The sequence below is a fragment of the Notolepis coatsorum genome, assembly GCF_963971535.1.
Source record: "Notolepis coatsorum genome assembly, chromosome: 20".
Lineage (NCBI taxonomy): Eukaryota > Metazoa > Chordata > Actinopteri > Aulopiformes > Paralepididae > Notolepis > Notolepis coatsorum.
Genome location: NC_140184.1, coordinates 45,322,558 through 45,337,873, shown reverse-complemented (window position 1 = coordinate 45,337,873; position 15,316 = coordinate 45,322,558). Strand labels below are relative to the sequence as shown.

Here is a 15,316-nt window from a genome sequence, read left to right as displayed (position 1 = left end):
TATATTTTTTACAGTAGAAGTACAGTATAGTATCTGTTTACAGTAGAAGTGCAGTATAGTATATTTTTACAGTAGAAGTACAGTATAGTATCTGTTTACAGTAAAAGTACAGTATATTATCTGTTTACAGTAGAAGTACAGTATATTATCTTTTTACAGTATAAGTACAGTATAGTATATTTTTACAGTATAATATCTGTTTACAGTAGAAGTGCAGTATAGTATCTGTTTACAGTAGACATACAGTATATTATCTGTTTACAGTAGAAGTACAGTATCTGTTTACAGTAGAAGTACATTATAGTATATTTTTACATTAGAAGTACATTATAGTATCTGTTTACAGTAGAAGTACAGTATAGTATCTGTTTACAGTAGAAGTACAGTATAGTATCTTTTTACAGTAAAAGTACAGTATAGTATCTTTTTACAGTAAAAGTACAGTATGGTATCTGTTTACTAACCAAGCTAACCTGAACCAAGCTAAACTTACCTGAAATAGTCACTGCAGTCACACAGGAGGGCCTTGTGGGCATTCAACTCAGTGCTGTTGACTTTAATAACCACATCACAGAGCCTTCCCTCCAGATGCAGCTCATTAAGGATTGTACAGGACATTGTTTCCTTTACCATGTGGGGATTTTAAATTGTATCTACAGAATATATTCAAGCTTACAGACAAGTAGCCGGAAACAACAAGTGAGATCTTCACTTGTCTTGTGAGATCTGAGAACTTCTGAGAGAATTGTTGAATATATACTGTACACAAATGTTCTAGAATGTTCTGTTATGACATCATACTGTGACATCACAAATGTTCTAGAATGTTCTATTATGAAATCTACTGTGACATCACAAATGTTCTAGAATGTTCTATTATGACATCATACTGTGATATCACAAATGTTCTAGAATGTTTGATTATGACATCATACTGTGACATCACAAATGTTCTAGAATATTTGATTATGACATCATACTGTGACATCACAAATGTTCTAGAATGGTCTATTATGACATCATACTGTGACATCACAAATGTTCTAGAATGGTCTATTATGACATCATACTGTGACATCACAAATGTTCTAGAATGTTTGATTATGACATCATACTGTGACATCCAGTTATTATTAACAGTGTTAGTTTTTTCAGTAACGAGTAATCTCGTATTTAATGTTGCCCAGTTGTGGCCTCTTGAGGGGCAATACATATCAAAAGGGATTTTGGAAACGTATGTTATGTCAGTCTTTTCATACGGAGCAGAAGCATGGACGCTGAATGAAGAGGCAAAGAGGATGATAGACTCTTTTGAAATGTGGACACTGAGGAAGATGCTGAAGATAACATGGAAGGATAAGATCAAGAATGAGGAGGTACTGAGAAGAGCGGATATGCAAGGAGGACAGCTGCTGTAGAGGTTGAAAAAGAGAAAGATGGAGTTGTGCGGGCATGTTCTGAGAGGATCCAGCGGGGAGATGTTCAAGAAGGTGGTGATGGGGAAAGTGGATGGAAAGAGAGGAAGTGGAAGACCAAGAAGAGGCTGGGTAGACGATGTCTGTGATTGGAGTGGAGTGAGAGGCGGAGTCACGGAGTTGGAGAGAAGAAGTGGGGACAGAATGGGTTGGAGAGTGATAGGCAACCTTCGGAACGAAGAAGCCACCTAATGATGATGACTGTGACATCACAAATGTTCTAGAATGTTTGGTTATGGCATCATACTGTGACATCACAAATGTTCTAGAATGTTTGATTATGACATCATACTGTGATATCACAAATGTTCTAGAATGTTTGATTATGACATCATACTGTGACATCACAAATGTTCTAGAATATTTGATTATGACCATACTGTGACATCACAAATGTTCTAGAATGGTCTATTATGACATCATACTGTGACATCACAAATGTTCTAGAATGTTTGATTATGACATCATACTGTGACATCCAGTTATTATTAACAGTGTTAGTTTTTTCAGTAACGAGTAATCTCGTATTTAATGTTGCCCAGTTGTGGCCTCTTGAGGGGCAATACATATCAAAAGTTCCAAAACATCTATTGTGTTTGTATTTGTATGATCCACTATATAAACATTGTAATTATAATATCTACATACATGGCATTTGATTGGAGGCTAGTCTCACTTTGTCCCACAGCAACATTAAAATAGTTTAGATTTCTGTATGTTGTTTATGTAAAACATTTACTTGAAAGTAATGCAATAGTTACTTTCTGAAGTAACTAGTTACTTTTATAATTTGTAACTTGCCCAACACTGGTGACATCACAACGGAACATGTTTGAGTTTATTTGAATAATTTAAATAATATGTTGACATTAAAAAAGAACAAATAAAATGATAAAAAAAACTACATAAAACAATACAAATTATAATAAAATATTTAAGTAAAATGTATAGAAATAAAGAAAAATAAGACAATGAAATAAAGATAATAATTAATTTAAAAGCTATTTTAAAAAGGTAAGTTTTGAGCAGTGCCAACCGAGTCTGCTGTCCTAACAGACTTGGGGTCTGTAGGGTAAGCACTTATTCCCTCCGCCCTGAACATTTATGGAGATGTATGGGCCTTTTAAGTCAGTGATAAAAGTGTCTTTCAAGGATAAGTGAGCTCCTGCACTGATTATTATCGTTCAATATTCAATATTTGATCACCAAACCCCCCCCCCCCAAAAGCATAACCCCTCCCCGCCCAAAAATGCCCCCCAAATATAGCACAGGCCCAGTGCCCTTTTCAGCCTTTGAGCACCTGCCCCTCTAAAGTCCTGTGCACGTCCCTGCTTAGCGGTGCTAAGATGCAATTCGGTCAACATGATTTTTTCCGTAGTCGTTCAGCAGGAACTAGAGACGTCTGCAGGACAGGAGACAAACTAGAGACGTCTGCAGGACAGGAGACAAACTAGAGACGTCTGCAGGACAGGAGACAAACTAGAGACATCTGCAGGACAGGAGACAAACTAGAGACATCTGCAGGACAGGAGACAAACTAGAGACGTCTGCAGGACAGGAGACAAACTAGAGACATCTGCAGGACAGGAGGTAAACTAGAGACGTCTGCAGGACAGGAGACAAACTAGAGACATCTGCAGGACAGGAGACAAACTAGAGACGTCTGCAGGACAGGAGACAAACTAGAGACATCTGCAGGACAGGAGGTAAACTAGAGACATCTGCAGGACAGGAGACAAACTAGAGACGTCTGCAGGACAGGAGACAAACTAGAGACGTCTGCAGGACAGGAGGTAAACTAGAGACGTCTGCAGGACAGGAGACAAACTAGAGACGTCTGCAGGACAGGAGGTAAACCAGAGACGTCTGCAGGACAGGAGGTGAACTAGAGACGTCTGCAGGACAGGAGACAAACTAGAGACGTCTGCAGGACAGGAGACAAACTAGAGACGTCTGCAGGACAGGAGTAAACTAGAGACGTCTGCAGGACAGGAGACAAACTAGAGACGTCTGCAGGACAGGAGACAAACTAGAGACGTCTGCAGGACAGGAGACAAACTAGAAACATCTGCAGACATCTCTAGTTTGTCTCCTGTCCTGCAGACGTCTCTAATAATAATAATAAATAATGGATTGGATTCATATAGCGCTCTCTCTTTACTCAGAGCGCTTCACAGAGTCCATTATTCGTTCATACACAGTCATACCGGTCAGTGATGACTGTTTACTGCAGAGCGGAGGGACTTGGAGACCCATGTTACTGACCAGACACTCTATATCAGTGATGGCTGTTTACTGCAGAGCGGAGGGACTGAGAGACTCATGTTACTGACCAGACACTCTATATCAGTGATGGCTGTTTACTGCAGAGTGGAGGGACTGAGAGACCCATGTTACTGACCAGACACTCTATATCAGTGATGGCTGTTTACTGCAGAGTGGAGGGACTGAGAGACCCATGTTACTGACCAGACACTCTATATCAGTGATGGCTGTTTACTGCAGAGTGGAGGGACTGAGAGACCCATGGTACTGACCAGACACTGTATCAGTGATGGCTGTTTACTGCAGAGCGGAGGGACTGGGAGACGCATGTTACTGACCAGACACTCTATATCAGTGATGGCTGTTTACTGCAGAGTGGAGGGACTGAGAGACCCATGTTACTGACCAGACACTCTGTATCAGTGATGACTGTTTACTGCAGAGCGGAGGGACTGGGAGACCCATGTTACTGACCAGACACTCTATATCAGTGATGGCTGTTTACTGCAGAGTGGAGGGACTCTGAGACCCATGGTACTGACCAGACACTGTATCATTGATGGCTGTATACTGCAGACCGGAGGGACTGGGAGACCCATGTTACTGACCAGACACTCTATATCAGTGATGGCTGTTTACTGCAGAGTGGAGGGACTGGGAGACCCATGGTACTGACCAGACACTCTATATCAGTGATGACTGTTTACTGCAGAGTGGAGGGACTGGGAGACCCATGTTACTGACCAGACACTATATCAGTGATGGCTGTTTACTGCAGAGTGGAGGGACTGGGAGACCCATGTTACTGACCAGACACTCTATATCAGTGATGACTGTTTACTGCAGAGTGGAGGGACTGGGAGACCCATGTTACTGACCAGACACTCTATATCAGTGATGGCTGTTTACTGCAGAGTGGAGGGACTGGGAGACCCATGTTACTAACCAGACACTCTATATCAGTGATGGCTGTTGTGGGATATTTGTGGATATCCTGAAGAAGAATGTTCTCAGTCAACCGAGGTCAAGATAATATGGTTTATTATCCAGACAGATAGAAATATACATGAGTACAAGAAGCTTCTATCCCCAGGCCATCAGGCTGCTAAACGAACAATGAATGAACACTACACAACAACAACCACCAAACGCACATAGCACACACATCCACACGCACACACTCACTTTAAACAAACACACTGTTGCACCCACTCCACACACTTTATAGCACACACCCACTTTAAACAAACACACTGTAGCACCCACTCCCCACACTTTATATTTATTGATGAAGGATTGCACTACAACTCGTACACCTTACTGTAAATTGTACCTAAATTGTACCTCATCCCATTTCTGCTTTGCACTATATAGTACTGTACATTAGTACACTGCATAGTATTGTATATTATATGGTAACTCAGAACATTGTACATATGTCTATACCGAACACTGTGACCTCATTTTCTCTTCTAAATTTCATGCTATACTATGTTATTTGATACTATCTTGTCTAGCACAGTCTCTGGAGCGTAACAGTAAGAAGCATTTTGTATGAAAGTATTCTGTACTTCTGTATGACAACTATTAAAGAAACTAAACTAAAGAGAGAATGGCTGAGGGCTTCGCCCCAGGTGATCAGCTGAAATGACCCAGGTGAGAAGCCCCTGGATTGATCTCGGGAGGAGACTTATATAGTTAACAAGGGGGGGATGTGGTCCCATTTGATAGGTCAAATGGGGGGGGGGGGGGATACAGGTTTGGGGAGAGGGGCACAGGATTGGGGAGAAAGGGGGGGGGGGGGCACAGGATTGGGGAGAAAGGGGAGGGGAATGTCTTATTCCACAGAGAGGGGGGGGGGCACAGGTAAGGGGACACAGGGGAGGGGAATATCTTTACATGAGAACATTATATTATACCACAATACTCACTTTTCTCTATTATAATGTGGGTGAGATTAATGTATAATATACCAGGATTGTTTGGAACAGGTAAAAGTGAATAGGTATGGTAAAAGAATGGGACCGATGTAATCCATCGGTTATCAGATAATGAAAAAATAGAAAACAATTAAACTAAATGAAAATTTTGGCCAATGTGATCTGTTGGTTGGCATAACAGTTTAAAATTAGAATTATTTACATACATGATTCATGACATGATCGACTGGACTGCGGTCTGTGTTATTTTGATATCAGAGATGTGGGAATAGATATCACCCTTTTCTTTTATTAATCGCTCAAAATACCTATATCAATGAGTGGTCCTCAACTCTGATATCAAACAACAATTAACATAATCATTAGAAGCTATAGCTGTGCACATATCTTGGCATACCTTCAGTCGTTCATGTCGTGACTCAGGGGTGCTAATGTCATGGTTGTGCATACAGGCATAGTAATAAACCAATTAAATACATGTGAACACTGTCTCTGTGTGGTCAGAGTGCACAGGGTGAAAACACAAAATCGTGTGCATAATTATTAGGAATAGGATTTACACATAAGCATTAACCTAGTGGCTAATGTGTACAAAAACATTTTAACAACCGTTAAGCTAGTGGTTAATAAAACTAACATGATTGATTATGGGAAACTGTTCAAAAATATATATATATATGTACAGAGTCACAGGGTCACCGGTAGCAGTGTGGCGGTCAACTATAGTGGCCTTGCAGACTCTTTTCCTGGAGCCTGCGCTGCTCTCCATCACCACCACACATCCGTCACTGTGCTCACGCTTGGCCCCCATCAGGCCCAGAGACATGGTGGTCAGGGCGTTTTTGAATGTGTTGTGCTGGTTTCGCTGTCCTCTCCTCGTCATTGCGGTACCACTTGATGGAGGGCGAGGGTTGACCACTAGGAGCTGCCCAGTACAACCACAGTCTGACACTGTTGACCACTAGGAGCTGCCCAGTACAACCAGTCTGACACTGTTGACCACTAGGAGCTGCCCAGTACGACCACAGTCTGACACTGTTGACCACTAGGAGCTGCCCAGTACAACCACAGTCTGACACTGTTGACCACTAGGAGCTGCCCAGTACAACCACAGTCTGACACTGTTGACCACTAGGAGCTGCCCAGTACAACCACAGTCTGACACTGTTGACCACTAGGAGCTGCCCAGTACAACCACAGTCTGACACTGTTGACCACTAGGAGCTGCCCAGTACAACCACAGTCTGACACTGTTGACCACTAGGAGCTGCCCAGTACAACCACAGTCTGACACTGTTGACCACTAGGAGCTCTGCTCTCCTCCTGCTCCTCCTCCTCCTCTTCTTCCTTCTGCTCCTCCTCCTCCTCCACCTCCCTCTCCTCCTCCTCCCTCTCCACCTCCTCCTCCTCTTCTTCCTCCTCCCCCTCTCCTCCTCCTCTCCTCCTCCTCCCTCTCCACCTCCTCTTCCTCCTCCTCCTCCCCCTCTCTCCTCTTCCTCCTCCTTCTCCACCTCCTCCTCCTCTTCCTCCTCCTCCTCCTCCCCCTCCTCCTCCTCCTTCTCTTCCCTCTCCTCCTCCTCATCCTCCTCCTCCTCTTCCTCCTCCTCCTCCTCCCTCTCCACCTCCTCCTCCTCATCATCTCCCTCCTCCTCCTCCTCCTCATCCTCCTCTTCCCTTCAGTTGAATGTTAAACATATAGGCAGAACTCACACCATCTCTCGTGTGGCTCATGCTATATCAGATGTGTGCCCATAACCGTCTCTCTGTTATCGCGCCGGGAATGTCCGCGTGCACACGGGGGGGGAGGGAGGGAGGGAGGGGACGCGAACCACGCGTGTACAGACGGCAAATATAGCCCCCCCCCCCCCCCCCCCCCTCTCGCCCGGGACTAGCCAAGACATTAGAGTGACACGACACGGTTATGATTACCATCCGACGCGCGTGTGTGTGTGTGTGTGCGTGTGTGTGCGTGCGTGCGAGCGTGTGTGTGTGTGTGTGTGTGTACACTGCACACAATGGCTCCCCCGTGTGCTTGCTGGCCGTGTGTGTAGAGATGTACTGTATCGTGTTACACGTTTATTCTCTCAGCCCGCTCTCGGTCTCAGCTAAAGCACACGAGGCTCTTCAGCGACTCAGCTGCTGGGAGCCACGCGTCCGGCCCGTCCCCCTGTAGCCCCGTTCATCCGCCACTAGAGGGAGCAGTGCCACATTCTTTACCATGCCTGTAATGGCTTCTTCTTGTTGGTCAACCAGGTAGTGTCTTTAACACGCACATTCCAAAAAAAATTCCAAAACGAGATACAAGGTATTATGAATTCAATTCATAAGCATCTGAAGCATCTAAAGAAAACATCAAAAGATAGATTCCAATACTCAAAAATAACTGAATTCTCACACTGATGTGGTTTAAAGAAACATGTATAACCTGGCACCTTCACCAAACATCCCTAGGCCTTCTCTTCCTGCTCATTATCCCACCTGTGATTCCAACAGTCCCCGCCCCCCACTCTCAACGTGCACTACCAGCCTTTGGACGCTAGGTGGGGTAGAAGCAAAATGTAAATAAATGATAGATACACTAAGAACACAATAGAATGGCTCCAACAATGCCGTGTTGGGTCATTTGATTTGAAGTAGATGAACATTGCATTTGGTTTTGGTCTATTATTGAGATAGACTATCACAGAGGAAGGTGGATGTTTTTGTATACAGTCTTGTATCAATGTTGTTTGTTTATTGGAAAGAGTACTAACTGTGAGCAATATATCACCTTTTATTATTGCAACAATTGGGTTGGCATTTAAATCAATAGCACTTTACAACGTATGCCTCACATTCACCCACTCACTCACACATTCACACGTGTCTGTTACGATGGAGGTAGGTAGAATACAGTTTTGCAGAGAGGGAAAGGTATGGAGGAGGCAGAGACAAGGTTTGAAGTTTGGAGAGAGAGTTTACTGTAGAATCCAGTGCAATACAAAGAACAACAGAAACTACTTAACCACCTACTCAACAAATCAACAAACACTAACACTTACTATAGGAACAAAACAACAAACACTAACACTTACTATAGGATGACAGCACAATACGGCGTGGACAGGAAACGGGGAAGGAGACAGGAGGAATGTCGCCACAAGGAAGGGGGGACAGACAGACACCTAAATACCCCGACTAATTAACAAACAGAAACACCTGGCCAACACAGAACACAACAACCTAGACACCAGTCAATGACAAACACAAAAGCAACTCATGACAACCCAACAGTACACCACATCACACAAGGGAAGGGAAAGTCAACAACAGTACACACCATGACACCACATTAATCATACTATTAATTATTGTTAACACAGTAGTCAGGATGTCCAGTGTACTGGAGCGCACCGTCTGCGGATGGCCACCAGAGGGTAGGAGACCAATGTTAGGCAGAGAGCCAATGTTGGATGGAGGGCATTGCCCACTGTTAGGTGGAGGCAGGGGCGTAGCTGGGGGGGGGTAGCTTAGGATGATTCCAAGGGCCCAGCACTGGAATTTGGGGGCCCCAAAAATAATTTTTTTTTTTTTTTTTTTTTTACTAGACATCACTCATGTGTATTATTGATGCTCTCATTGATACTATGTTTGTTTCTGAAGTGTGTGTGTGTGTGTGTGTGTGTGTGTGTGTGTGTGTGTGTGTGTGTGTGTGTGTGTGTGTGTGTGTGTGTGTGTGTGTGTGTGTGTGTGTGTGTGTGTGTGTGAGATATATAGAGAGAGAGGGAGGGCTTTGGTAGACTATTGCATTGGTCCATTCATTGAAGATGAACGCAATGCGACATCCTTTACTAGGCTCACCCACCAACAGTGCAGGTGCTGAACTGCTGATCCGAATGTATAGGTAAAATCCATATTATGCGTTTTTCATCAATAAAAAAATGGCAAAAAAAAAATCCGCTTACGCGCGCTCGCATTCAATGGGGGCCTACAAATACATTCTTTCATGGGGCCCAGAATCTGGAGCTACACCCCTGGATACAATGCCATCTGTTTGTTTATATACTGTAAAGACAGGCTGCCCTAGTTAAGTGGCAGCACGAGTCAGCCACATCAATACTGTTTCCTTTCCTGCCAATTCTTGCTGAAAATTGCCAAGCAGTATCAAGTAAAAAAATGTGTTTGATGTAGTCAGTTAGTTAAGCTGGATGAAGTGTTTATGGCTGTTTTATGATCAGAAGAGAGAGTAGCCTGACTGGATATGTAGCCAAAGGAAAGTGTTTCCCCTGATTGACCAGCCCAGTGCTACATAATACATACAGACACTTCCTGTTTCCTAATTAGGTGAAATCTTTATAGCTCTCTGATGCAGCTCTAGTGCTGTGGCTTTACGAGCGTCGCGGGGGGATCAATGGCTGCGTTGGGCAGAGGGTGTGGAAACAGCAGCAGACTATATCTTATAAAACCCACTATAAACGATTGTACTTCAGTGGCCACTACACGGTGATAGAGGTGTCATACAGTATAGATGATTAATTCATAGGAACATCATTTTTATATGAAGACACTTTACAAGAGAGTGTGTTTACAGTCTGTTAAATTAAAATGTGTATATGGAAGGCTAATCACCAAGAGGAAATGAGTAATTCAGTAAAAAGCAATCCACTGAACTCACTGGGATTGGATTGAAATAGAAACTGCATGTCTGACTGGTGGCGCCTGAAGGGGGGATTTGGATCAGAATGATGAGTGATGAGTAAAGATAGATAGAAATGAAGTGGCTGTTTATGTTTATGCTATATGTCCAAGGGTCAAAGGTAACTCCTAACCATTAACTGGTAACAAGACAAACAAGAAGGTATATAGGACCATATCAAATTTGGGACCTCTGACAGTGAGCAGGCGGGTCTTGTGAGAGGGTGACACTGTGACAGTGAATGCAGATTGTATGGGTCTATTCACTTTCTATTTCATCAATTTGGGATCATTTGAAAACAAACAACAACAAAAAAGGGTATTGAAAAGCCTAAAATATATATATTTTTTTTTTCACTTTTTCTTCTCCTGTTTTTTCTGTGTTTTTCTCCCATCCAAATTTAGTCGTTATGCCAATTCCCCCCTCCCCTTCCTGGTCGTTGCTCACATGTGCCCCCCACTGGTCGGTCTAGGCGGGAGCCCTGAAGTCTATCAGATGCTTCCTCCGATACACAGGGTCTCCATGGTATCTCGTCCACCGACAGGGCCTTCTTCGGGTGATAATGCGCCTTGCAGGCATCACGGATGTCATGAATGAGCGGCTTTACACTCGTCATATTCAACCCACTTTTACTTCTTCCCCATTGCAATGTTTAGTGCAACATGTTTATTCGTGTTGATACACAGGGTCTCCATGGTATCTCGTCCACCGACAGGGCCTTCTTCGGGTGATAATGCACCTTGCAGGCATCACGGATGTCATGAATGAGCGGCTTTACACTCGTCATATTCCACCCACTTGTACTTCTTCCCCATTGCAATGTTTAGTGCAACATGTTTATTCGTGTTGATACACAGGGTCTCCATGGTATCAATTGTGAAATGAGCATGAAGAGCTGCAATGTTTTACTGCGTATGTACACACGTGTGTAGTGTATTTTTTTTTTTTAGGATCCGCCTCAGGCATCCTGCACTCTATATGACTGCACTCTAGTCATATGTGTACTGTATATATGTACCTATATTGAATATCCCACTTTACTTATTTTTAACTTTTTTACTGTAAAACCCTTTTTTTTTGTTTACTTCTTTTTTTTGTAAAAAAAAATACTTTTACTGACTTTTTGTAAAAAAAAAGAAAAAAAAAAAAGGGAGCATGCTGGTGATAATTTCCAGTTGAGAATAAAAATGTCGTCTGTGTTTATTACCTGTGTATGGAGAAAATAATGCTTTGTAAATTGAATTCTGTTCTTTTCTCTTTTGTTTATGTAAATATGCTACCTGAGGGTGCATTTCCACTGTTTTATATGCTTGATTGAATATGTTTGCATTGGTTCATAGTAAAAAGAACACATTGTCTCAATCTGATTTTGTGTTTTGTGTTGTACATTATGCAGTATACAGTATATACAGTATTATACAGTATGAAAACTAACTGTCAGGTCATATATGTGAGGCTGTGCTGAAAAAAAGGATACCAAACATACCATGGTAAAACATTTTTAAATGGGAATTATACAATTTAAATCAAAATTAGCTAAAACATTGAAAATATCCCACAACTCCGAAGAAAGTCGAACCCTGGCCCCCGTACACAGTGACTTAGGTAGAATTGTCAAGGAGCACTGTGTCACTTGATCAGAAAAATATTGTTCAATAGTTGCTGTTACCTGGTTTAGCTTAGATGTCTATGATGTCCTGTTTTTCCTGTGTGTGCTGTTATTGTTTGTCAAACTTTGTAAAAGCTAAATAAATAAGTCATTCTGCCCTCGTTTCAGATCTGGAATGACTACAAACTCCGATGGGATCCCAAAGATTTTGGGGGTGTGGAGTTCATCCGAGTGCCATCCAACAGGATATGGAAACCAGATATTGTACTCTACAATAAGTGAGACAACAACAGATTCAAGACTTATCCAGACAACTGTATTGGTTGTTGCAATTACATGAACAATATGCACACAGAGGACAGGCGTTGCAGCACAGTGACAAACCAGGTCACCACACTCCAGTATGCCATGCTCATTTCATACTGTATGTCAGTCCACGTACCATAGGTTATTTATGTCACATCCATTATTAAAGAAATTGCACATTAAGAACATCAGTCAATGTAATCAAATGATAGAGCCAGAGGGCAATTAAAAAAGAATTAAGACACAAGTAAATTGTTTTTATCCTTCCAATTTAATTTACAATGACTCATCTGTCTACCTCTCTCTCACTCTCTCACTACCCCTATCTGTCATTCCACAGTGCGGTTGGTGACTTCCAGGTGGATGACAAAACAAAGGCCCTGCTTCGTTATAATGGAGACGTGACCTGGATCCCGCCAGCCATATTCAAGAGCTCCTGCAAGATCGACGTCACATACTTCCCCTTCGACTACCAGAACTGCACCATGAAGTTCGGTTCCTGGACCTACGACAAGGCCAAGATCGACCTGGTGCTCATTGGCTCCACCATCAACCTCAGGGACTTTTGGGAGAGCGGCGAGTGGGTGATCATTGACGCCCCCGGATACAAACACGACATTAAGTACAACTGCTGCGAGGAGATCTACACGGACATCACCTACTCTCTGTACATCCGCCGCCTCCCACTGTTCTACACCGTCAACATGATCATCCCCTGCCTGCTCATCTCCTTCCTCACCGTGCTTGTCTTCTACCTGCCCTCTGACTGTGGAGAGAAGGTCACCCTGTGCATCTCCGTCCTGCTGTCTCTCACCGTGTTTCTTCTGGTCATCACCGAGACCATCCCCTCCACGTCGTTGGTCATCCCGCTAATTGGCGAGTACCTGCTCTTCACCATGATATTCGTCACCCTCTCCATCGTCATCACAGTCTTTGTGCTGAATGTGCACTACCGCACGCCCAAGACCCACACCATGCCGTGCTGGGTGCGGAGCGTGTTCCTGGGGCTTCTGCCCAAGGTGATGTTCATGACCAGGCCCGAGAGGGACCCAGACACAATGGCCGGGGCCGCTCAACTGCTGCCCTCCGGGACCTGCGCCGTCCATGCCTCAGGTACTCTACAGCAGCAGCAGCACAAACCTCAGGCCCTGGCCTCCAGCATGGTGTCCAGCATTACCCAGCGCCAGCGGCTTTTCATCAACACAGAGCTCACCAATCTCAACAATCTGAGCACAAACCCGGTCAAGGCTCCGGGCTCTGGGTTCCTGTGCCATGATGGCCGCTGCAACTGCTGCTGGAACCAGCGATCCACCAAGCTACCTGCAGATTCTGGAGGAGGGAGCGGAGGCCTGGGCAGCCTGGGAGCCCTCAGCGGAGGTGGGATTACTGCGGTTGGGGGGCCTGGAGGAGGGGGAAGCCCCTGCTCTAGCTCTGAGTCTCTGGATGGAGGACTCGTGCCCCTATCCCCGCTCTCAACAGAGGTCAGGGAGGCCATTGAGAGTGTCAAATACATAGCAGAGAACATGAGACTACAGAATGAAGCCAAGGAGGTAAGTTGAGACATTTATACAAGCAGGGGGGGGGGGCATTATAGGTGGGAAGAAAGACGTCCTCTTGTTTATCCAAAACATGAAAAAGGTCATCATAATCTTGATCATCTTTTTTTAAATTTTGGATATGCAAGCCGTGGCAAGCACCTTAAATCCAGGTGTGCATTTCTTCTGCTGTTGTGAATTACTTTCCTATTGTTACAAAAAAATTGTGATGTACAATATTTAAGGCAGAGGGACTGGGAAAGGCCTATAATTCCTCTTGAATCAGAATAAATCTCCCATCCTATACAACAAGGTACATAATTCACAATAACTGTAACTGAGCAGTGTCTTGAGGTCCATATCGACCACTAAGTGTAACGGCTTTGAAAATGTATTCTTACTTTGATTATCCCCCAGGCCCAGGATGACTGGAAGTATGTTGCCATGGTGATTGACAGGATCTTTCTATGGGTGTTTGTCCTGGTCTGTATCCTGGGAACAGCTGGCCTCTTTCTCCAGCCACTTTTACTAGGAGACGACATGTGACTCACATGGAGAAACAACACTAAGACTATATCACTAATGGACCCTTTTTAATGTCAACCTCATACATTACAAATGCATTCCTCGCAACAGATGAAGAGAAAAGGATGATTGTGGAGGCGAGCTGCTGCCAGGTGTTGAGCAAACACTATCTTTGTAATTGTAATTATTTTTTATTATTTTACATTATAAATGATACAAATACAAAGTCCCACCTGATCCATTGGCTGAAAAGACAGATAGGGATATACCAGTTATACAGGCTAAGATTAATAATTCCTAATAATAAACAGTAGCCTATGATTTGTCAGTTGATTTTATAAGGTAGTTCCACTTGAGACAGTAACAAAAACATCAATGATGGCACAAGGAAGTACATTCAAAATGTAAATGTAGTATAATAGCTTGCACTGTAATCATGTAATTTACACACCACAAAAAACACTTTTTAAATTGCCATTAATTGCCATGAATAGTCATGCTACAATGAACCAGAATGTCATGCAAAAATACTTACAGAAGTCACACATTGTTTACCGCTGTAAACCGCTGTATCCTGCAGTGCAGTCTTTACCACAGTTTGAAAGTATGAGAACATGATGAACAAAGCAATGATGTAATCACTATGTTCAAAGGGTGACATCAAGTGGTCAGTTTACACTACTACATATGAAAATTTGTTTGACGCACCACTGCATGATTTTCTGACTGTTTTTGCTGTTGTGTTTTTGCACTACACTTGCTTTCCACATTGAGAAGACATGCTAACTACTGAGTTATTTTTGTATTTATTCCAAACAAATTTGTGTTGCTGCTAGTGACGTAAAACACTTCCTGTGCACGGGATGAATTCACTGGGAATGTCCAACCAGACACCTTTGTTTTGAACTGCAAATTCCAGAACTCCAAATCATTCATGAACTGGGTATACGTCAGACCGGCAGTACTGTGTGTTGTTGTAGCCAGCG

At 43.3% G+C, this 15,316-nt stretch overlaps 1 protein-coding gene across 1 annotated transcript in view; it reads left to right on the top strand.

Moving 5' to 3' along the window:
* The window catches only part of chrna3 (cholinergic receptor, nicotinic, alpha 3), a gene marked incomplete at both ends in the record, with an annotated part of 43,624 nt that extends 29,273 nt beyond the window's left edge, over positions 1 to 14,351 (top strand). The window contains 3 exons of the mRNA XM_084337110.1: positions 12,133 to 12,242; positions 12,611 to 13,820; positions 14,223 to 14,351. Of these exons, the coding sequence (XP_084193236.1) occupies positions 12,133 to 12,242; positions 12,611 to 13,820; positions 14,223 to 14,351 (1,449 nt within the window). The remainder of the gene's footprint in view (positions 1 to 12,132; positions 12,243 to 12,610; positions 13,821 to 14,222) is intronic.
* Positions 14,352 to 15,316: the final 965 nt, after the last annotated feature.